Here is a 23,490-nt window from a genome sequence, read left to right as displayed (position 1 = left end):
TACGCACGGGGTCAAGCCACTACAGTAATAACAACATTAACAATAATTAAAATTATACATGCATACATACGAAGGTAAATATGCGTACAAATATAAATACCATTTCACAGTTTATAGCTGTTCAAGCCTGTAATAATGCGCAGGTAACCTCTCACAAAATGATTCAGACAAAACATGCTATTCTTCATTTAGTTTTTCCCTTTACCAGAATTTTAGAAATACTGAGACCTCTCTCACCTGAAATAAATGTATGTATGATTATCCTGGTTATTGCCTGTGTTGCTTTGAAAATTCATATCAAAACAATGAATGCCAGATCTCCTTAAAAAAAAAAAAAAAAAAAAAAAAAAATGGACGAATGTATCTTTATTAAAATAATTTAACTTTTTTTTTTTTAATTCAAGTTGCTTCACAAACTTTTCAAATAAATGTTTACCTTATTCTGTCTAGTCCTGTAACTTGAGTATTGTTTTTCATCAGTGATGACAATTTAATTGATGTTCACATTCATTTACAAGTTGGTAGGACTGTAGACAGTCACAGCATAAACTGTTAACAGGAAACCAAACCAGTATTGTGCATGTTTTAGTCCATTTAATACAAATTACACTTGTATATGTCGCATGATAATGGTCTTGATCTTAACATTGTACTGAAATGAATGGAAACCCAACAGCTAACTGGAAGCATTGAAGTGGTCTGAAAATTTGCAGCAGTTGTTCAAAGTATTCACAACTTGTAGTAGTGGACATAAAAAGTGACATGATCCTTTAATCACAATATGTAAGAAAACAAATTCTCACTGCAAAGGAAATGTACAAGGATGCAATAAGAGAGTATAGGAACATATTTTATTCCAATTTAAAACATTTAAAGGAGAAGGCTATGAAAATCATTTTCATGTTTGAATGAGGTTCAGGCAACAGTGGTTGAAATGAAACATACAAAAGAGAAATATGGCTAAAATACTGTAAATCAATAACCATTAGGACCCTTTTCACCAGGGCGTTGCATGAATACAGTATCTCACCCACCCACCCCCTCCCTAACCTGACAAACACATGCAATTAAAATCACATTTATCTTAAAAACAGCAGTTTATCATTAATCTTAAATATAGAATAAAATTGTCCTTTTTTTTTAGTTAATTAATCACATACTTAAGTGTTTGTTTTAAAAACTGGACCATGAAATTCACAGGCCCCTTCATTTTTCACAACATTGGCACTTGTTAAGAGTCGGGCTTTACAAAGAAAGGGGATTGGCACACTTATTGTACATAATTTACATTTGGTATACTTAAAAAAAGAAGAAAAAAAATCAAACAAAAATACATTACTTTCAATTTGTACACCACTACACAAAGTTTATTTGAACTCTTTAAAAAAAAAAAAAAAAAAAAGTGTCATCTTAAGTGGTCCTTAATACATGTGTTAAGGTGTGGCAACCTTACAAAAGAAAAAAAATTAAAGATGCAAACATAGCTTTTAATATTACCGTAAGTCCATCCCTCTAATCAGAATGGATCTCAAGCATAAACAATAGCCATCAAAAGTGTACACAAACATACACACGCACACACACACACCTCAGAGTACCAACGAGCGCGGCTGAACGGACATCTAAGTTGCATGAATGCAGGCCCATTGCAGTGGTGCAGTTTCAGTGCCTTCGACCCAGGGAAAGAATACACAGTCCAATCAAGTAAGGGAAAAAAGAAGAGAGCGGAGAATGGCAGACATGTAAACACACAGCATATTCATTCACTCACTCGCGATTAGAACCAGCTAAATATTATAATGGCCATTTCAGTACCTTCACTTGGCAAGTCTTTCAATAAATACATTAATACTGAGGCTTAACAAACAAGCTTCATTTGGAGAAAAACAAATACACCATAATGATCTTACCACAGATCTCTGGGACAGGTTACAACAAATTGTGAATTTTTCATATCTTTTCTGTGGCTGATTGATTTTGTTTGGCACAGTGTTTTGTACTGGATTGTTGTACAAATCTTCTCCACAATGCATTCTATGCTGAATAAAGCAAATACAGTACACATCAGTGGGAAGGATTTTGAAATAAATGACCCAGCTCTGCTGTTGGCTCTAATCACTGGTAGTGTAACCATGTAACTTTTTGTGATGCGGCTGTGAGGGGCTAACCAGACAAGGCCTGCAGTGCACATATAGTCAGCATGTAAACACCTATGCAATAAAGTTTTTAAAGAGTACAACTTCATGCCAACACTGGTCCCTGCAGTGGTCACCTTCATTTTGTTTATCATCCTCATAGCAGTCCATTCAAGTCCATTTCCTGCAAAACATCTCATCTATAAGAAATGGAAGGTAAAAGACCCCGCACACACCTGCCCTTAAGGTTGGAAGCCACAGTTCAGGGAAATGGATAGAATTGGAGGATTTTAAAAACAAAGACATTACCATGTTATCCCAGCAGTGAAGCAGAACACAATACTCCTTTCCAAGCTTGGGTAAAGTCTGTCAGCTAGTTTATTCATCCACATATTATAATACATAAGCGCTTATCATTTCAAACTAAAAAAGTGTACTGTATTGTGACACAGAAAAAATTCACTTGTGTTAGCGAGTGTGAAAATCATCACCCTATACACGGGACAAACTGGTCAAGCAAAGGCCTTTAAATGTTGGCTGAAGCACCAAAGACCAACCCACTACCAATACATGAAAAAATGAAAAACAAGATCTCAGCCCAAATAACTTGAATTGTCAGTCAGAGCTTTGCAACATCTCCAATATTGTTTCAACTCGTATAAAATCATGGCACTTAGCATACATATACATGTCACTTCATTAAGTGTTTTAGGATGCACAAAACGCACATGATAATGGCTTTATCAACACAATGTACACACTTGCCCCAGAGATGTGAAGATTACTCTTACTGGGTGCATGTGACTAAAATCAAGGCCAAGTAATACACAAGGTGAGTGAATTCCCCTAAAACTCAGCAGATCATACAGCTTTTCTGTAGAAAATAAGATTTCTTTTTAATTATAAACCTTTTGGCAAACAGTTTGAGACACTGAGGGAGTACAGCAGGATCTGTAATAATTTCTTTGATGTTTAATCCGACCCTTCCAGCTCTTTCAATGTGGACAAAAAGGTCAAAATGTCCCAAGCACTCCCCTTTTTCTGACTCCAACACAGCCAATGCCAAACATGGAAACACTACCAATGAGAAGATAAACCAAATATGTATAGCCACATAGTGGAAAAATATTATAAAGCCAAGAAGATCAGCATATCATTTATATAAGCGTTAAAGGATGGTTAGATTAGCGATAGCCAGGACACTAATAATGTGCTATTGCACCTTGGAAACCCCACTTCTTTTGACTTTAGCCTTTCTCCTCCTCTAAAGGCAACAAGCTAGTGAACAAAGAGCCAAACAGCCACCAGACCTCCCTTGGGAATGTCATGAAGCCTCTGGACTGCTGCATTCCTCCCTTACTGAACCTCCGGCCATCACCCTTCACAGGATGCCAACACACTCTTGATTCATAGCCCCCCCTCCTCGTTAATTAATTGCACCTTTTGCTCTATGCCGTCCATAGAGTCCTTTTATTTCTACCGAAGCTGCTAGTAGTAGCCCTTGTGATGAAAAAGTTATGAAAACTTACCTGAATTACATTGTGAAGACAATAATAGCCATCTATCAACGTTCAGCTTAATGGAATATTTAAACTACCACCAGGCAAGAGACACAAAATGGGATTGGTACCAATAGCCAACACATATCCTTAAAAATTACAAAAAAATTGCAAGCATCCTTGAACAGTAAATATTAAACCACTACGTTTTTTGTCTGTTTTTCCTATTTGCATAAAGCACAAACCCGACATGGAAACAGTGTTTTTTTTCCCCCATTGCCAAGCATCTCAAAGCAGAACTGCAACAACTAAATATATGAAGTATCATTAGAAAGATAGAACACGTGTCCATAAAATAGTTTTGATATTTTACAGCAGTATAAAATCTCCTCCTGTCTCCTCGGTTGGAAAAACTTTGAGCTGAAACTAGGGAGGAAGTCTCATTTACTGTATCAACCATACGTAGATCTGACTGATAAATTAGACATACAAAAAAGAACTATTTACTCTCTTGCTAATTCATTACAGTTTATCAAAGGTTAGCCGAACAATATGGCAAAATAAAGTTGATTACGGTGAGAAGCCATATGGATGATTTAGACCAACTTGTGACTTAAGCTAACTGGCAGCACAAAGACTTTATTTCATCTACAACTGACTATTGCACTATACTAATCTGGTATTATCATTCACACATTGTGCACAGGAAGATTATTGGCACCATCTAAGGGAACAAAGAAAATAAATCACTGTACTAATACATGTTTGATTCAGACATTCAACAGTTGACATTCACACAAAGTGAGTTTTTATGCCACCAACATCTGAATGATCCACTTAATTATTTAAGCACTTCATTTTGGCAATACCAGTTTTCTAATAGGCTTTGTTAGTATCTGAATCAGGTAAGGGATGAACAGGATACTGGCAAAGTAATTATATTTACAGAAACAAACGTAGGGGCTTTTAATTTGGCGATGTGATACAAAATGACAGGGGAGTGTGTAAATACCGGTAGTGTTGTCTCTTAATTCTGTTTCGTGATGTATGTTGACACTTTAAAATGAGGGGAAGTGTAAGAGGAGCGTTGCATTCCTTCGAGTAGTCCTCTTCAATTCAATTTTAAATTGGAGAATAGCAGTAATAATATAACCAAGAAGTTAACATAGCTAAAAATATTTAAGGTCTGCAGAGAATGTGTAGTCATCTCTGTCTAGCCCATGAAAACTTCATTTACATTCAACAGAGCTTCTGTGCTCTGATTTGGGGCAGGGTTAACAAAAATCAAATCACAATTCGAGACCCAGGGGAACCAAGTACCTTACTGCACCCCAGCACTGCCTGATAATATATTCCTATAATCATAACTAGTTACCCTTCGCAGAGAAGCAGAGTCCAGGGTCTGCAGCCTGGCCTCATGCCCTTGTGCTGTAGTGTATAGCATGCACAGGTTAAATAAGAAAAAGCTTAGTTTATCCAGAGAAGGCCCTCTACCCACCTTGAACACACAAGCACTGCTGATACTGTAGTGTAAAGAAGAGAAAAAAATGTTAGCAACGCCCAAGCTCGAACGAGGACCAAGAGGAGCCCCGGAGCAGACCAAAAACCTCAAGAGAGGGGAACGAATGGAGTGAGTGTTATATCTATGTTTGCACAAGAGGAGCAACTTTTAGAGCCACAAAACAGATAACCTTTCTTTTAAAATAAGGGCAAACCAAGGTGCTAAGTGAACTGTAGGGACAGAGCATCGATAGTGTTGGTCTGGTAAAGTATGAAGAAATGCTTAACCCTTTGAGCAGCAGTGTGTTTCATGCAGATGTGTGTGTTTCTAAAAGTGGACTCTGCATTACGTGTGTTTCTAAAAGTGGACTCTGCATTACGTGTGTTCGTGTGTGTGTGTGTGTGTGTGTGTGTGTGTGTGTGTGTGTGTGTGTGTGTGTGTGTGTGTGTGCAGGACTCTTGCTCTCACTTTCTCTCTCATTTCTCTTTTTACACCAGGTTGTATTCTTTGAGGTTGAGCTGCAGGATGGTGTCTTTGACGGCGGCAAAGACGAAGCGGATGTTCTCTGTGTCGGTGGCGCATGTGAAATGGGAGTAGATGATCTTGTCACTGTCTGGGTTCAAGTCCACAAACATCTTCAAGATGAACTCCCGACCTGCTTGGGCATCCCGCTGGGGGCCTGGGAGAAGAACAGACCAATAGTTTTAGCTGCTATTGAGCATCACCTTAACATAATTTAACCTTTAATGTTCTTTTGTGTCATTTTATCAGTATTTCATTTCAGCATTTCTCAGTATGGGTTAACAAATATGAGCATCTTTTAAGAAAAAAACAACTTTCTCAGTCAGGTATCAGTTTGCATTGTAGTACAGCTTTATAACCACAGGGTGTCACTGTACAATCAAGAATATCAGTGAAACGTTACTGCCTGTGTGTGCAAATAATGATATTGGGATAGCCAGCAGCCAGTTTGATGTTCACAACAGTAAAAGGACCTTTAAAAACAGTCAGTTACTGGCTAAAAGTACACTGGAAAAAACAGCCACAGCATTATTGACAGAGCTTGACCGATGGCTCAACTTCTCACCTACATGGATAATTGATTAAATGAATCCTGGAATTGAATTCAATGCTGAAGCTCAGCTAACAGCATGGTTCTACACTACACAACCATCCAGGGATAGGCAGACTATATACAATGTGTGTTGTCTTTAAGAGGTCTATTGAAGTAGAAGGGCAGAAAAACTCAAATCACCATCAAACTCTGGAAAGTAGTCAACCAGGTGAGAATACATGATCTTCTCCTCCAGCAGGTCCTTCTTGTTGAGGAAGAGGATGACGGAGGAGTTTTGGAACCATGGATATGTGATGATGGTCCTGAAAAGAGCTTTACTCTCCTCCATACGATTCTAAGGAGAGAGAGAGAGAGAGAGAGAGAGAGAGAGAGAGAGAGAGAGAGAGAGAGAGAGAGAGAGAAAAATGGGGAAAAAAACAAAAGGTTAACATGTATTCAGAATACAAGACTTCTTAAATTGTTCCCTGTGAACACAAATAAACGCAGGTTTTATCATTTCTGGCCTATGGACAGATGCTACAGTTAATCCATATTACAAGGTGCACATTTGATTTTCGGGATTATCTCTAAATGTTTTGGGGTTAACTTTCAATTGGCAGCCCCACCACTGAACAGACCTTTGTGTGTTTCTGAAATGCTGCCAAAGCAGTGCTGAAAGGCACCTGCCAGTTACATTACTGGTGGAGAGTCTGTGAATGTGAAAAGTACAGCCCTTATTTTACCTATATCCGTATTTGATGAAACTTTAAGCTAATAGCAATGACCAACAGAACAGGACGTCTCAAAGACAAATATACGAAGAAACAAAAGGGCAGTTACTAAGTGTTTATTTACTTAAACATGCTATCATAGGTTACTTCACTGATTATATGGTTGCTAGTCTGGAATTGCCAGACCTTCCTCCCCAGTGCTGCAGAGGAAGGTCTGGCTAATCCACACAACATTCCGGGATGGGAGAAAAACGTTCTCTGGTTTATTGGCATTTCTTTTAACCAATCACAATCGTCTTGGGCGCCGGACGCAGCAACGGTGCCTCTGCAACATAACCTAGGGAAGGAACTTGTTTTGGTGGAACGTGTGCACGAAGGGAGGCTAGCTCTGGAATTAAAATGGCTGTAGAGTGTGTGATGAGGATTTTACTCAAAAAAAAGATAAATATAATTGGATTGTCGGTTCTAGCTCGGAGGATGTTTCCCGAATCAACCCAGAGTTTAGAATGCTAACACAAAGAAAGTGACCAACAGAACATCCGGCAGCACAGGAACTATCCTTTAAATGAAATGTAGATATAGGCTATATGGTTGCTAACATTGGTTGCATACAGTAGCTTAGCTGTGATCAAAGCCAATACGCTCATTGTTTCGTGTGACCCTCCACGAATGCACAAGTCGTATTTGGACATTTTGTTTTTATATTATTCAGACAAAGTGCTTTTTCTGACACATTAGTTTGCTAATAGTGATGGATTGTAGCTGAATGGCATCAGATGTAATTCAGCATTTACAGTAAATACAGGGTCTTGTAGTAACAGATGTGAAACAGTAAGGAAACACAAAAGACTGTCAAAACAACCCAGAAAATTGCATAAGACTTTCCCTGTTATGTTAGTTCATCCAGGCATGTTTCCAACATAAGATTCATTCCTCCAAAGAAAACTGTCCAGCAAACATAAAAAGTGGAGCAAGTGGAGTTGGAAACCCACTCATGTAAACTACTAAATGTTGAAAGCTCCTGTCAAACATGACTATTCTTCCTCTTTCTGATCTAAACTCCTTGCCAGCATCACTCCCACAGTTTAGTCTTGGTGACAGTTTAGTCTTGGTGAGTCATAATATGATCCTGGCCAGACTTGCCCCGATGAAATCAAAGATGTTTGAAAACAGTCTCGTCAGACTCTGATTGGTCTGAAGGGTCAAAGTCTCCGTCTCAAGCTTGTCAACACGACAGGATAATATCTGCAGACTGGGATGCCTAAACGCTGCCCAGCCTCAACTCAGAAACTGAGCTCAGCAACAGCATTAAAATTGTCCAGTGGGGCCTACCACCGGTGACACATTACAAGCAGGAAAAGCAAATAAACAGCAGCCTGCAAAAATGAAAACATATTCCTGTTCATGTGTGTACAATAAGACCAGACACCTGAGCAGGCCCAGTGAAGAGTACAGTACGTGTGCATTAACAAACCGTTGTCAGAGTAGACAAACATTGATAGTGTTGACCATGAAGCTGCAGTGATGTACAGCAGATATAGTGAGTCAAGCTGGCAGCTGGGTCTGGATTATGAAACCCAGTTGTCATATGACCAGGTCCGAAAAAAAGGGTTTATTGTCAGGAGAGGAGCAGAGGCATGGCTGATCACATTAGCTTTATTAGCGATAATTCTATCTGAACAGTCAGAGCCGATGACATGGACAACTGTGAAGCAAAGAGATAGAAGACCTATTTTCTGTTTGCTGTGAGAGACTAACAAGCTGTGAACACAACATTGACATTAGAAAGTTGATAAGGTGAACGTTTTAGCAAATAGTTTCATATTTAAACATCCAGCAGACAGACCAACATTAGCATTCATTTGAAGTCGTGTTTCTGGCCATCTGACCAACGTAAGTCACTCTCCTTTTATCTCTTTTGGTCTTCACCAACTCCTGAGATAAACATCTGGCTCATTAGCTATCAAAATGCTCCACCATGTTCACCAGCTAGTCACCAACTTTATCTGTCAGCTGTTTGCAGAGCAGGTAGCTTTAATGTACAGTACATCTGAGTATTCACTGAAAACATCTGCTCGCTGCTGGAAATGAGGTTGATGAGAGCCGTGAGAATGAACCAAAACATTAAAGCTACTGAAAACTTGCTAAAACACTTCATAGACCTGAGGGGAACTGTAGAGTCTGCTGATCGTTCTCTCAAGGTTCTTCACTACGAGAGACACCTTTCACATTACACAGTCATCATGGTCAATAGAAAAATATGAAGTAGTGCAACTCTAACTGTGAATGTGTCCAGATGAACTACATTTCATTGTCCAATAATGTGAATGTTTGCAATTTAAACTGAAATATCCCATTCCAGCTGTTAGATATTCAACAGCTTGTTTAAGAAGCGTGAAGAGTGAAAACCTGCAAACGTCTTGTGATGCATGGCATGTTAACATACGACAAGACTTGAAGCCTCATTATGAACATAGTGTGATAAAATGTTGTGTATGCAGTCAACTATTCAGAAATCATAACTATTTCTGTGTCGACGTCTCACCTCGTTGTCCGATTCCACTAGGACCTGGTCGTACTCGCTGAGCGCCACCAGAAACATGATGGAGGTGACGTTCTCAAAGCAGTGGATCCACTTCCTCCTCTCGGACCTCTGACCCCCCACATCCACCATCCTGATTAGAACATGATGAGTTGAGATGGAGTGCCGGCAAACAAGAGGGCAGAAAGAATCACATATAAGAGAAGAAATGACAATTAGCTCTAAATCTTTCACTCGGAGTCTTGTCTTGTTTAACCTCAGAATCAGTGGCACATAATGTAAGCATGCATTTCAAACATCATCTCAAAGATTTAGGAAGACAGGAATATGATTGAAGTAGAAAATATATCGGTGCAAAGAGGCATTCATCTTGTAAAATGTCACCTAAGTTTTCCATTTTCACTAAGCTTTGTGTCCAATGGTGGCCAATCAATATATTTCAAGGCTAGTGTGGTCTCACTATTGCTACTACTTAGGCCTGTAACAATTATTACATAATTGTCTAATCAATGGCAATTTCTTTTTTACATAATCGCGGTTTCTTTGATTAACCGCAATTAATTGCTAATATTAACTAAGGTCCTAAGGCGTATGACTGTTGATGGTAATTGTTGATCTTGTTTTAATATGTGAAATTATAATTATATAAGTGATTATTGGTCGGACTGTTGAGACTTTTACCAACGTTGAAAAAACTTTTTTTTATTTTTATTTTTTTTAAATTTGACTGAAAGAGACAATTATATTTTGAATCGCAATTATTTCTGATACAATTAATTGTACAGCAACATTTGGAATTGTTACAGCTCGGCTACTACTTTAACATAACATCTAATGAGTCTACCATAGTTCAAGCCAAACACCCCTTTTGCACCGAGAATATAAACAGAAGAAACCACAGCACAGAATCTGCAGCGTGAATCACGGAGAGGACAGAGCAAGCCTTCTCTACGGTGAACTAAAATAACTACAAGGATATGTGTGTGTACAAACAATGCTTCTACAAACATCCTTTTCTCATTTTTCTGCAAAGTAGATGCAGGAGAGTCCATGCAGGAGATAGAAAGAAGTTTAAAAAAAATGTCTTGTTGTTAAATTTGAGGGATATAAGAGGAGCAACAGATAGGAGGTCCCCACAAGGGGAGTGGTTCAAAGTAAAGGGGTGGGGAAAAAACGGAATATTATAGAATAGGGAAATCAAGGAACAAACATTAAAGAATGCAAGAAATTGAAACATGAGCTTGTAAGGCTTGATATATGGGTTTTAATTCAGAGGTGGATCGCCCTTTGGATGAACTGGTTTTAATGTTCACGTTTTTGTTGGGATGAGTTTTCTCCTCAAATTAGTGTTAAAACTAAGAAAAGGGAAAACAATTAAATTAGACTGAATAACTAACACTGCTACATAAGAATCTAAAAGGGCGGAAAGGGAAAGAGTCAGATGTTGGATTTGTCCATATACTAACTAAATCGCAACCGAAAATACAAACTCAGACAATGAATTAAACTGAGTGTACTCATCAGTTGAGTTAGTTCAAGTCTCTATTAAATATCATTCAAAAGCTAGAAAGTGAAACTTTGATCCCACATCACAAAGGTGAACTCAGTCAGTGAGTCTGCCAGGAGGAGGGACGGCATTGATAAATGGAGTCCTCCAAAGTGCCAGCCTAAAATAATCAGACAACCTCCTTTTTTTTCCTCTAGCAAGGATGAGCGACCTACTTAGTACGATAAGCTCTCCTATGGTGGATAAGCCAAGTGAAATTACATTTTCTGTGACTTCAAAAGCCAATTAAAAGAGAAGGAAGCAAGCCTAATGGAGATGTGCGTCCATGAAAGGCTTCCTTGTTGCAGCCACGGCCCTGTCAACCGCTAGCAGAGGCGGTATAATGCCACATGTGCTTGTTACTATTGAGCCTGAGGAACATCTCATCCTGCATCAAGTATGACATCTCATTCTCATAAATCACTAAACTAAGAAACCTCAATAATCATTCTCTTTTTCCAATAAAACCTGACACCTTACATTCATTCCCACTTCATATTTGTATTTTCGGGCTGTTAACACAAAATTGATGTCATTGACAGCATGTAGTGATTCACCATCAGCAGCACAGCTATGCAGAGTAGAGCCTATCGGCTAGCTGCAGCAGGGCTGCTGGGAACCTCTTCAGCACAACCTCATTGCAAGCAGAGTTATTTCTAGCCTTGCCAAGCGTAGGAGGGGGCTGACATGATGGCTTCCTATCGATTCACACTCTTCTGTAATCACTCTTGTTCCCTGGGTCCAACTCTATCTCCTCATCTTCTCTCTTTTTTGCAAGAAGAGGAGGAAGGGAAGCTGCTCTACGTATTGGTGGCGGGTCCTAAGACTGTCTCTGTGCCAAGTCCTGGAGGCTGTGTGTCTGTACTACAAAGAAAAACTATTAAGTAAAAAAACGGCCTTTATGATCGACGACTTTAATTCAGCTCTGGTAGATTCTACTGTAACATTGCACATTACATATACTGCAAATAACAGAATGGATTGGGAACATATTCAGACAAAATGGGGAAATAAAACATCGTTGTAGGTGACATATAAACATGTTGATTCAGACTTAAGACTGCCTTTTTGATTTTAAAATGAAAACAGAAGTGGGGTTAGTCAAAGTACTTTAGTTCTTCTTCTACCTGAAAATGATGCTTTGCAAGTCGAAAGGGTATTCTATGATCCCAGTGGTTGGGATTCGAACCCTAAGCACGTCCTGTTGGGTTGGTAGATAGGACGGTTCAGCAATACGATCCAGATCACTTAGATAGCTAGAGACAGGAAGGACAACAAAAGACAAGGCAAGAGGGAGGAAGGAGAAAGTGAAGCATAACAGCAGATACAGCACACCCCCTCCAAAAGCAAGTGGATCAGTCCAGATGTAACCACAGAAAACCATTTCCAAGAGTTATGAGGGTATTAGGTGACAATTTGTACCTCTACCCCCAAATCTTTTCTTAGAAATTTAGCTGCATCCTTGATGGCAGCCCAGCTCCCAAAGACAAAACATTCCTCAATCTTATCCTCGGCACCCCCTCACTCCTCCCCACTGTGAAGGTTTAGGGAAGCAGGAACTTTTAATTTGAAGATGATTTAGCACTCAAGAGGCCAACTTTCACTGCCTGGGTGAAAATAAAAATTACTGCCTTTCTAGTGAGACTTGACAGGAGGGTTGGGGCCTGTACTTCAGGCCAGTCTTTGAGAGTGTACCATCAGGGATGTGTTAAAGTGCTGAGCCCTGCTGTGCAGCACAGGGTAGATGGAGATAGCGGCATCGGCGGTTTCCAGCTGGCTGACCAACTGTCGAGCAGCTAGCCAACCAGTGACGTTATTGGAAGCACTTGACACCAGTACCTGAAGATAATATTTTCCAGGTCAAATGGGTACTCAATGATGCCAGTGGTAGGCACTCGAACCCGCAGCACATCCTGCTGAGTGGGCACGTACCCAGCTGATGCTATTCGTTCTAAATCGTTAAGGTAACTGTGGAAGGGGAGGGGAACATATGACAAAGATGGGCAAGCTACCAGTCTCAACAGTACGAGACCACATAAATGCATGTGCAATGAGCAGACACAAACAATTGCTTTCTGTCAAAAACATAACACAATTACAAAACACTTAAACAAATATGCATAAAGTCAGCAGTATCTTATACATCTACTTGCATATAACATGCTTTAATTCCCCCTCCAAAATACTCAACTTTTTAAGGAGCCATATTAATCTGAAATGGATTAATGCAGGTTGGAATTAGCTCTGATATTATTAGCAGTCGTTTATAAACCTGCCAACAGACATCCTCCTTTTCCCCGACTCTCTACATCTGACTGAACTCTCTTCCCTTCCTCAGGTCGAGTGCATATTGTCGCAGGTAGAAAACTGATGAAAAAAGTCTACTGACAACTTTTTAATGCATCTGTGATTTCATTCCTCATGTCTATACTATAGAAACTGTTGTTTACCCATTTCATCACTTTGCATTAGATATCTTAGAGGTCACAGTTGCACAGTGGTCCTGCTTCTACACAAAGTAAATCATCATTATTCTAGTAGATTAATAGATCATAGACATACTATTTGGTTGAGTCGGAGAGCTGGTACTCTCTCCTGCGATCATAGGCCTCCTGGATGCCAGGGTCAGCCCACAGCATCTTTATCGCACTCGTGTACGGCTGCTCAAATGATGAAATCTTCTCCACGTCCACCTCCCGTACAACCTGGGCATTATTCTAGGAGAAGAAGTAACACAAAAAAAGAACATGTCAATTTAGTAATTGAGGATTGTAAGTGGTGGCCTCCAAATCTTAAAGTGCGTTGTGTCAGGTGCTTTCTTAGTCAATTATGACTAAAAAGTCCAGCGGAATACAATGTATTTGTACCGCGAAAGTGCTAAATTTCTAGAAGTATACATACTACATACATAGCCCCACTTTTAAACTCCCCCTTTCTAGAATACATAGCATGTGGCCTGGATTCAGTTATAGGCCTGTCACGATAACAAATTTTGCTGGACGATAAATTGTCCCAGAAATTATTGCGATAAACGATAATATTGACGTTCTGAGACCATTTTCATCTAATATAATGATAATGGCATAATAATGCAGGTACACCTTTTCAAAGATCAATAAACTTTTATTTCTAAAGAATATTTAACACTGGAACTGGAAGACATTTTAAATATCCACAATATGTCTTTGATCTCCTTTAGTATGTCGTCTTTCACGCTGTTGTACAGTTGTGGAATTGCCGTTTGTGACACTTATGTTCTTCCAGGCATTTCATACTGGCTGTCAAATGTTTGCAGCATTCCTCGAGTGTTTGCGCGATAGACTACAGACTGTACTACATTTAACAATTATTTATTAAACACTAAATAATAAAGAATATAATAAATTATATTTATTTCTATGTGGCTATCTGCCACATGGCGAGTAAATGTTTGTACCAAAATAGTTCTGTTTTTCCAGTCTTTCTTTTGCTCCTCTGCTGTCTGCAGGTCGGAGCTTCGCGGGGCCGGGGGGGGGGGGCCCACGCCCACACCCACGCCCACACCCACACCCACACACACCCACACCCACACACACCCACCATGTCACTTCTGTTTACCGATAGCTAGTGTTTACCTCATGCTAATTCATTAGCTAGTGGCAATTTTTGACAAGCAGGTAACGGAGTCTCAGTTCATCGTCCGGGAGCCTCTCTGACACACTGACAGCTGTAGGCTTGTACCGGTTAATGCTCTGTGCATTGTCTGACACATGCAGCCACTTTCCTGAAACCGCTTGCGAGACTGACAAGTCCACAGCAGCCCGTGGCGTTTATCCGAGCCTGTCTCCACTGCCTCCACCTGCAGGTTGTCAACTGTGTGGTTTGGAATGAAAGGGAGAAAACAGGACGCAGAGTAACACGGCGGATATCGCTCATATACTTCTTTTTTTGACGCCGCCTTAACTGCAAAATGCTGCGGGAAACCCTGCTCCAATTCTCAACCCAACTAGCGTTCTCTGTCTCTCTCTCTCCGCCAGGAGTCCCGCCTCCCTTGACAAAGACCACGCGACTGACAAGAGGGTTCACTCCTCGTTACGCTAAGGAACCGAGAGTGGTCATCCAGTCTCTTTGGTGTAGAGAGAGAGAGAGAGAGAGAGAGAGAGAGAGAGAGAGAGAGAGAGAGAGAGAGAGAGAGAGAGAGAGAGAGAGAGAGAGAGAGAGAGAGACAAGGAAAACAAAAAAAGCATGCAAATGGAAATTATCGCGGCCGGAAAAATGATCGAGCTATTTTTTTTTATCGTGCGATTAATTGATTTATTGACTATCGCGACAGGCCTATTCAGTTATAATGATGAGTTATTATCAGAAGCCACGGTTCACTCTACAACAGCAGTTTATTTAGGATTTATTTGAATGTGGTTATTGTCGCAGTGGTTTGCACACTGGTTACTGGCTAGCTGACAGTGGCCAGACATTTCACGAGATTGAATGAGAATTCACATGAAGACAGAGTGGCCTCTGTTGTTTGGATGACGTTACATTACATTACATTACATTACATTACATGTCATTTAGCTGACGCTTTTATCCAAAGCGACTTACAATTAAGTGCTTTCAACTGTGAAGGTTCAAACTCCAGACAACAAGTAGTAAGTGCTGATACATTAGCTTTAAATAGGCAAAGCTACAAAGAGACATATGAAAGTGCAGGTTCAAGAATTTATTTTTTTTATCCGAGGTGTAGTCGGAAGAGATGTGTTTTTAGCCTTCGGCGGAAGATGTGTAGGCTTTCGGCCATCCTGATATCGATGGGGAGCTCGTTCCACCATTTGGGAGCCAGGACAGTGAACAGTTGGGATTTCGTTGAGTGATTAGTTCTCCCTCGCTGTGGGGGGGCAGCAAGCAGTTTGGCTGATGCAGAACGAAGTGGGCAGGTTGGGGTATATGACGTCATTTGTGTCCATGAAGAAGACAATGAACCTGTACCTGCACTAATTACTATTCAAGAGTCAGCTAAATGTCTGAAATGTAAATGAAACAGAGTTTAACTATTAACATTTATAATGTTTCATTGGACGACTCTAGCTCAGTTAAGGTGAGATCATTTCATCTCGAGGAAATTCATTAAAAGCGTAACGTTACAACAGTAAAAAAACAAAACAAAAAAAAACAATCAAACTGATGCTGCAAAACTAGAGCCTACATTTCCCACAATGCAACAAAGCTAACTTGCAACCCCTGTCCCCAGTAAGGCTTTTCTGCTTTAAAAAAGGTAAAATCTAATGAGTAAGTGCTGGCTGTATGTTTTTTTATTTTTTGCTTTGTTGTGTCTTAATTGTCTGGTTTACCGTCTTTTTTGTTTGTATTATGTGTGCCTGTATATATAAAAATCTGCATAAATAAAATAAAAAAAAAATAAAAAAAAAGGTAAAATCAAAAAAGGACATATCATCATTACCAAAAGTGCATTAGTTATTTGAGCAGATAATACATAGCTGCATTCTCATACATATTTATATACTTTATTGTCCCCTTAGAGAAATGTGTCTGATTATATAAACATTTAACATGTGTTGCATATGTGTATGTGTGCACTTGTGTATGTTCCCCCATGCATAGCAATAAAGCGTATGGGTGTGTCCATGTGGATGCATGTACGTAGTCGTTATGAGTATGAATGTTTATATAAATCCAACATTTCTAAATCCTGAAGTACAGGACATCACCTTGTTCTAAATGAGCCCCGTCCATTAAACCAGCAAGAATATAAAGAAATTTAGAAATCTAAAATGTGAAATAACCAACTGTTTGCACAACTTCTGCAGAAAATAGTGTGTTCCTGTAGGATGGTATTACTCATAGTAAGTTTCAGGGTCTTTAACCACAAATGGGGATGTGCATTTCAATAACACATCACATGCTGCACACACCGGGATTGCTCCGTTGCAGACGGAAATTCTGCCGGATTTCACTCTTTTCAGCCGATGTCCGTTACCTTCCACTTTCTTTGTGTTGGAATTTTAAACTCCGGTCGATTTATGAGGAATATGGTTAATTGCTCCAATCTGGGTTTTCTTTTGCACGACTAAAAAACAACTTTTGAACGTACACGTTCCACCAAAACAAGTTCCTTCCCGAGGCTATTTTGAAGCGGCACCGTGGCTCTGTCCGGTGCTTAGCGCCGCCCAAGACGATTGTGATTGGTTTAAAGAAATGCCAATAAATCAGAGAATGTTTTTCTCCCGGAATGCTGTGTAGACAAGCCAGATCCTCTTCCGCAGCGCTGTGGAGGAAGGTCTGGCAAAGCGAGATTACACGCAATACACAATATTTTCCCCCTAACTCTTAGTACACACCTTGTTCTGTTCGTACTTGTACGGGATCTTGAGGGTCTCGGTTGCACGGATCATGGCCTGCATTGAGGTGAAGATGTTCTGGTAGACCAATTTGGTGAAGCCCTTCTTATCCTCATCTGTGTAGCCTGACCCATGGATTATTCTCATCTGCTTGATGAAGGTGCTCTTGCCACTCTCTCCAGTACCTGCAAAAAAAGATAAGAAGATACAGAGGGTTAGGCGACAACTGAAAATGGGTCATAAAATGGACGCAGGAAATTGCGGACTGTGTGAAAAGGTACGAAGGTTGTCTTCCCACCCTTGATATGACCTGGGAACAAGACAGAAAGTTTTAGTATCCTACACTACTGACCTACAACTGGAAAGAAAAGAAAAAACTGAAATGAGACGTGGTGATAATTCTTGTGTGCAGATAAATTGGGAAAATTAGAGTCTGATGTGAAACCTGCTAAATAAAGATAGAAATTGACAGTAGTACATGTGTAAGAGAAATCAACTCAGACATTTGTTTAAAAAAATGGGCCAATACCACCCAAAAGTAGTACCCAAAGATTAGCTGTAATCCATCCACCCTTGTCCAACAAATACAATAGATGGTATCATGTAAGAGCTCTTTCACATAAATGTAGTCAGCAAATGTGTTTTTATGAGCAAATAAGCAGTAAGTAAGTTGTTCTCAACAAAGTCAACAAAACTAATTTGGTCAAATTGTAGCCTTTTTATGTAACTCATATTTCTGTGGTAATAAACTGGCCGGTCTTTGCAAAAGGCTGGCCTTGTCGATCCACCTCCAACCTGCTGCTGATACACAAGGCTGTGAAGGAATCCACACCATCATGCCCCTAGGCAGCAGGCCAGACCTCAATGTCAACTCAGCCTCTAGCTGAGTTCCGAATCGCACACTTTTTCTTTTTACTTTTAGTATGTACTGCAGCTGCCCTTACAAAGTACAAACTGTTGCATGCAGTATGCATACAATTGGGACATAGTACTTCTTCCTAACATTGCGGCTTGAACTTTCACGCTCATATATGCTGCGCAAAGGATTGTGGGTCAGAATAGTCAGAGAAGCATGCTAGCCTGCATACTGCAAAATCGGATGCAGTAGGACATCCTGGTATTTTTGGCATAACGTACTAGACATACTATGTATTGGGACATAGTGAAATCTTTTTCTGGCATACTACATGGTATAGTAGTATGGGTATTGGAACGCAGGGTCTGTGTTTTACCAGTACAGGCTGCTTAGCTGAACTGGTCATTCGTCTACATGGTGTCAGGTTCTGATTCCCTTATCGTTAAATTACCTTTTTATTCCATTAAAAAAGTAAAATATTCTGTACATATATTAAAAAAAAGAAGAAAAAAAACTCAAAGTATCCTTAAGTGTTACTTAGAATTGTTTGTATGCAGTTTCGGTGACCAAGAAATGTGAGTTCCATAACCCTGTGTAAAGGGATTCTAGATAAGAATGTAAAGCAAAAGACTAAAATATATATGGACAAATGTTTCTTCAAATTGTGGTCTAGCCATTGTCTGTTGTCATCTTGGTTCTAGTGTCCTGAGATGTGCAATGTAACAATGTAATGTAATCATTGTTTTGGCTGTGGTTACCACAGAGGCCCGACTGACAGTCTGGGTAAGTGGAGCAGCCCAGAGTAACCACATGAGGGCTGCACGGCTCACCTCAACTCAACAAAGAGCCGGGTAAACTGAGTTCACTTGTCCAATTTTGTATCATAGTGACCATGCATATGCACACAGGCATAAACACACAGAAATACCTAGTCATAGAGAAGAAAACTTGCTTGAACGTGCAGAGAAAGAAATACACAGAACCCCACAGATCCCTCTACCCTCTACCTTTTTCAAGAAAGCTTCCACAGCAGATTCTGTATCTTTATATGGACATATTCAAACTACCACTCCAGGCTTAGGGGATGCCAGAGTCAGGATGAAAGCATCAGAGTTTTGTACACTGTGGTCATCAACTAAAGAGGAACAATCAAAAGACAAGGGAAGGTAGCAGTCTAAACCCAAACTCAATCTCTAGTTTCACGATGCAGCTCTCTCTCCAGAGCAATCCTCCTATTTTCCACCCCCATTCCACCACCATTTTCTTCCTCAACAACCCTGCTCCAGCTCTCCACCACTCATCTCTCCATCTCACTTCTCCTAACATTCAAGTCTGAGTCACTGCAGCTTTAGCTACACATATTCTCATGTTTTCTACTTTTCACTCCTGTCGTTGTTCTACTGATCTCAACTAGGACTGGTCCTGACAATTATTTTCATCATGAATATATTAAATGATGTGTTAAATTGTATAAAGTGCCCATCACAAGATAAAAGACAGCATGGTGATGCCCCTCAAATTGCTGACAGTATGTTGTTTGAACATATACAAAACCTATTTGATTTACATTTTCCATGTAGGCTGAAAAACGTGTGAACACTTCCACCCAATGTAGCATAAACAGAACTGCGTGCATGTCTATTTTGCTGTATATATCAAGTCCTTAAGAGCAATGAACAGTAGGCTCTGTTTAAGCACAGGATCATCCCACGACTGAAGCTCCTCGCTGGCAGGTGAAACAACACTAGGAGCCTACAGCTATGCTAGAGGCTCTATGAGCAGTTTTTTGTGCTAAATGCTAACATCACAATGCTAACATCCTCACAATGACGCTTAGCAGGTCTAATGTTTACCATGTTTACTATCTTAGTTTATTGTGTTAGCATGCTAACATTTGATAATTAACAATAAACACAATAAGTACAGCTGAGGCTCATGAGAAGGTCGTTCATTTAACAAGTATTTTTAGTAGGGGTGTGACGCGAGACCAGACGATACACGATATTGGGTACGAGACAAGATTTTAACACTATTTTAAAAAAAACTTCAATGACGAAATATGACTGGAAAAATAGTCTTTTCTAAAACGAGCACTATGAAAGGTTTTGCCACAAACTCAAATGGCTTTTCTCCTATACAGCTAACCTCTTCAGACCTAATAACTGTGGCATTTCCACCGGGAATCCAAAATGCTGCCACACGAACAATTTAAAAGTGGCGGGTAGGGTTGGGTACCGTTCATTTTTACCGGTACCTGAAATTCGGTGCCGGTATCCAATGGTATCTTTTTCCGGTACTTTCCCTCTGTAATAACAAAAAATGCATTTCAGTTGTAAAAATAATTCCAAACCTATTTATCCTATTTACCTAAAACATTGTTATTTATTTAGAACATTTTACACACCACACAAAATAAAACACCTCCCTCTCTCCACCCTACAACCTGTTAAATCCAATAATTATTAATTTTTTACACTGCACTAGCCTAACTTTTATTCTTGTGTTTGTATCTTATTCTATTTCAGCCTGTTTTATTTTCATGACGATGAGTTTTTAACTGCTCTTTAATGTTTTATGTAAAGCACGTTGAATTGCCTTGTGGCTGAAATGTGCTATAGAAATAAAGTTGCCTTGCCCTACAACCTCAGCCTGTCAGTCTGTCACCAGGGCATAGAGAACACTGTTGTGCACTGTCTGTCTCGGAAGTGTAAAGTTAAGAGCGACGCGATCTTGCTATTATATTATATTGCAGCAAACGCTGCCTGCGTGAAGTTTGAAAAAAAAATGTAACCACATTTGTGACAGCTTTACCGGCATTGCTGTGACTCACTGTGACTTAAACAACTAGCGAGGCGACATCTGCACCGCACCTCTGTGTTTGTGTTTCAGAGCCGAGCCCGCCTCTCTGTGAAACATGCAGAGGACAGAAAAGCTTACGCACTCTCAGGTACCGAAAATTGGCACCGCTTGATTTAATGTGAATCAGTCCTCGGTAGTACCTACGTAATTCTGCACTTGTGTACTGATACTGGAGACAATTTTTTACCTCGACAAGAAATATCGTCATGTTTTAATATCGAGGGATTTTATAGTCATAAACCAAAATGTTGGACATATTTAAATTTTGGCAATCCATTGAACAGTTGTCGAGACACTTCTCACGGTGTCGCTCGAAGGAAAAGTCAGTAGGATTCATCCTGTGGGGACCATGAATATGAACAAAACGTCTTGGGAAGTGTTGAGATATTTCAGTCCGGACCAAAGCGGTGGACTGAAACAGTGGAGAGACCAACATAACCATCAGTAGATCCAAAGACAGATGTGAAACTGTGTGTACTGTACTGAAGGGGACACATGGTAGTCTATAGCCTCCACTGCGTCCGATAGAGTGACTTAATAGTGAAAGGAAAGTTGCACACAACTGGCAATACCAAATTGGGAAAAAAAAGGAAACGTGCTGTGGCTGGGTTGGCTCAGTGGGTAGAGCAGGCGCACATATACTGAGAGGTTTATGCCTCGACGCAGAGGTCCAGGGTTCAAATCCGACCTGTGACAAATTCCTGCATGTCTTCCCCCTCTCTCTCCCCTTTCTCATCTAGCTGTAAAAATTAAAAGGTGGAAAAGGCCCAAAAAAAAAAAAACTTAAAAGAGAGAAACGTGCAAAGCAAACAAACAAAAAACACTAGTGACACTGATCATTTTTACAGCCACATTGTGTAGTCAGAATTGCAGCGGCTGATTAGATAATGGAATATGCTTAGTGTGATAAAGTACAGCTGGTATTCCCAAGGCAAAGTAACTGAAATGTCTTCCAAGGATGACGAGAGTCAAGTTTGAGCGTCGCTGACAGAGGAGCACAGTTGAGTGAAGGAGTGCCCTGAGCCCCCCCTGCCCTCTAACCAGGCAGGATCTTTCACTGTGGAAAGCAGGTCAACACTGGAGTTTTCCCATCAGACAGAGTATGTACTTTGAGAGAGGGACATAAATAGCAATTGTTAAGACACAGGAGAGTTCACTTTCTCATTGACTAAAGAGCTGAAAAGAATGGGATGTGTGGGAGTAAGAAAAGAAAAATACTAAGCGTACATTTTCTCTACTTACATAATTTCCAAGCAGAGAAATGATGAGGGTTAACATGGGATAGATACATCAGCTGTGTTGTTTAATTGTGTGTGTGTCTGTGTGTGTGTCTGTGTGTCTGTGTGTGTGTGTGTGTGTGTGTGTGTGTGTGTGTGTGTGTGTATTTGAATTTTACAAACACACAACCAGAGAAGAGGGGGCATGTCTTGCAGGCATGATCAGCTTAATTCAACAGATCCCATTGTTCTCGTGACTAACTGGAAAACCCAGCAGAAGCATTTCTCACGGACAAGCTACTGTACATTCACTGAAGCTACTCCTGAGGGGTAATGCTAGTTCCCATGGCAACTACTGTACTGGACTCAAATACATGGCAGAAAGCACCAGCTGATAGGCTTCAGTACGTCTCCACAGAGCCCAGTCAAACGTGCAACTTTAGCATGCATTTCTTAATCCCCACAACGTCCTCAGCCAGTCCTCTACTCTCAGCCTATGGGAATTAAAGTTATGAAAGCAAATAATGGACAAAACGATTTGAATCTTATAAGCATGTTATTCTCCTCTGAGTATTGCATATTTGCACTTTCTATCTGAATTTGAAAGTATTTAAATTCCACAGTTAGGTATTCAGTTGCTTATAAGATTCAAATGTTTTAATGGGCATTATTTAATGCAGCCAGTAGTCCAGATAATTCACAGCAAACGAGTGGATGTGTTGATGACGTTGTGGCTGTCACTACTAGAAGTAAACAAACAACGAGGGAGAAGAAGAAGACCCCACAAAGACACCAACGAAAATGACTAACTGGAGAGAAGACGATTCAGAACATCTGTCGGTAAGGACCGACGCCAAAATTGCCAGACAAATTCAAGGAACGGCATGACACGCTGTTGTTTATGACCAAACTACAAACCGTCTTCGTAGTCTCCAACTTCAGATAATCCCAAAAGACGTGGTGTAGAGCTCACCTTTAAAACTAAAACTACTCTCTGAGGTCTAACACTGATGCACATGTTTGGAAACTCACAGTAAAAATGGATTCTAATGTCATTTTGAAATTAACCAACCATTTGACAATATTGTAGATGATGTCACAGCCAAAAATCATGTAAGACAAAATCCACATGAATTTGTGTGTTCATATAAAAAGCTGATAAATTAGAAGCTTCACAACATTAGGGTGCTGAGTCCCATACAGGCTTACCAGAGA

General features: G+C 40.0%; 1 protein-coding gene across 4 annotated transcripts in view; it reads right to left on the bottom strand.

Moving 5' to 3' along the window:
- Positions 1 to 832: 832 nt before the first annotated feature.
- LOC116055441 (guanine nucleotide-binding protein G(q) subunit alpha-like) overlaps positions 833 to 23,490 on the bottom strand; it is a 40,632-nt gene continuing 17,974 nt past the window's right edge. For 2 of the 4 annotated variants that reach the window (XM_031307440.2, XM_031307439.2), the window contains 6 exons: positions 17,344 to 17,528; positions 13,571 to 13,725; positions 12,136 to 12,264; positions 9,466 to 9,595; positions 6,391 to 6,544; positions 833 to 5,814 (listed from right to left, as the gene is read on the bottom strand). In XM_031307440.2, coding sequence (XP_031163300.1) covers positions 5,624 to 5,814; positions 6,391 to 6,544; positions 9,466 to 9,595; positions 12,136 to 12,264; positions 13,571 to 13,725; positions 17,344 to 17,528 — 944 coding nt within the window. In that variant the 3' untranslated portion in view covers positions 833 to 5,623. Of the gene's footprint in view, positions 5,815 to 6,390; positions 6,545 to 9,465; positions 9,596 to 12,135; positions 12,265 to 12,847; positions 12,977 to 13,570; positions 13,726 to 17,343; positions 17,529 to 23,490 lie in introns of all 4 variants that reach the window. The other 2 variants (XR_004898879.1, XM_031307441.2) reach the window with 2 other exon arrangements.

This window comes from Sander lucioperca, chromosome 11, assembly GCF_008315115.2.
Source record: "Sander lucioperca isolate FBNREF2018 chromosome 11, SLUC_FBN_1.2, whole genome shotgun sequence".
Taxonomy (NCBI): Eukaryota; Metazoa; Chordata; class Actinopteri; order Perciformes; family Percidae; genus Sander; species Sander lucioperca.
The sequence above is the reverse complement of the archived record's forward strand: the minus strand, read 5'-3'. Positions and strand labels throughout refer to the sequence as shown.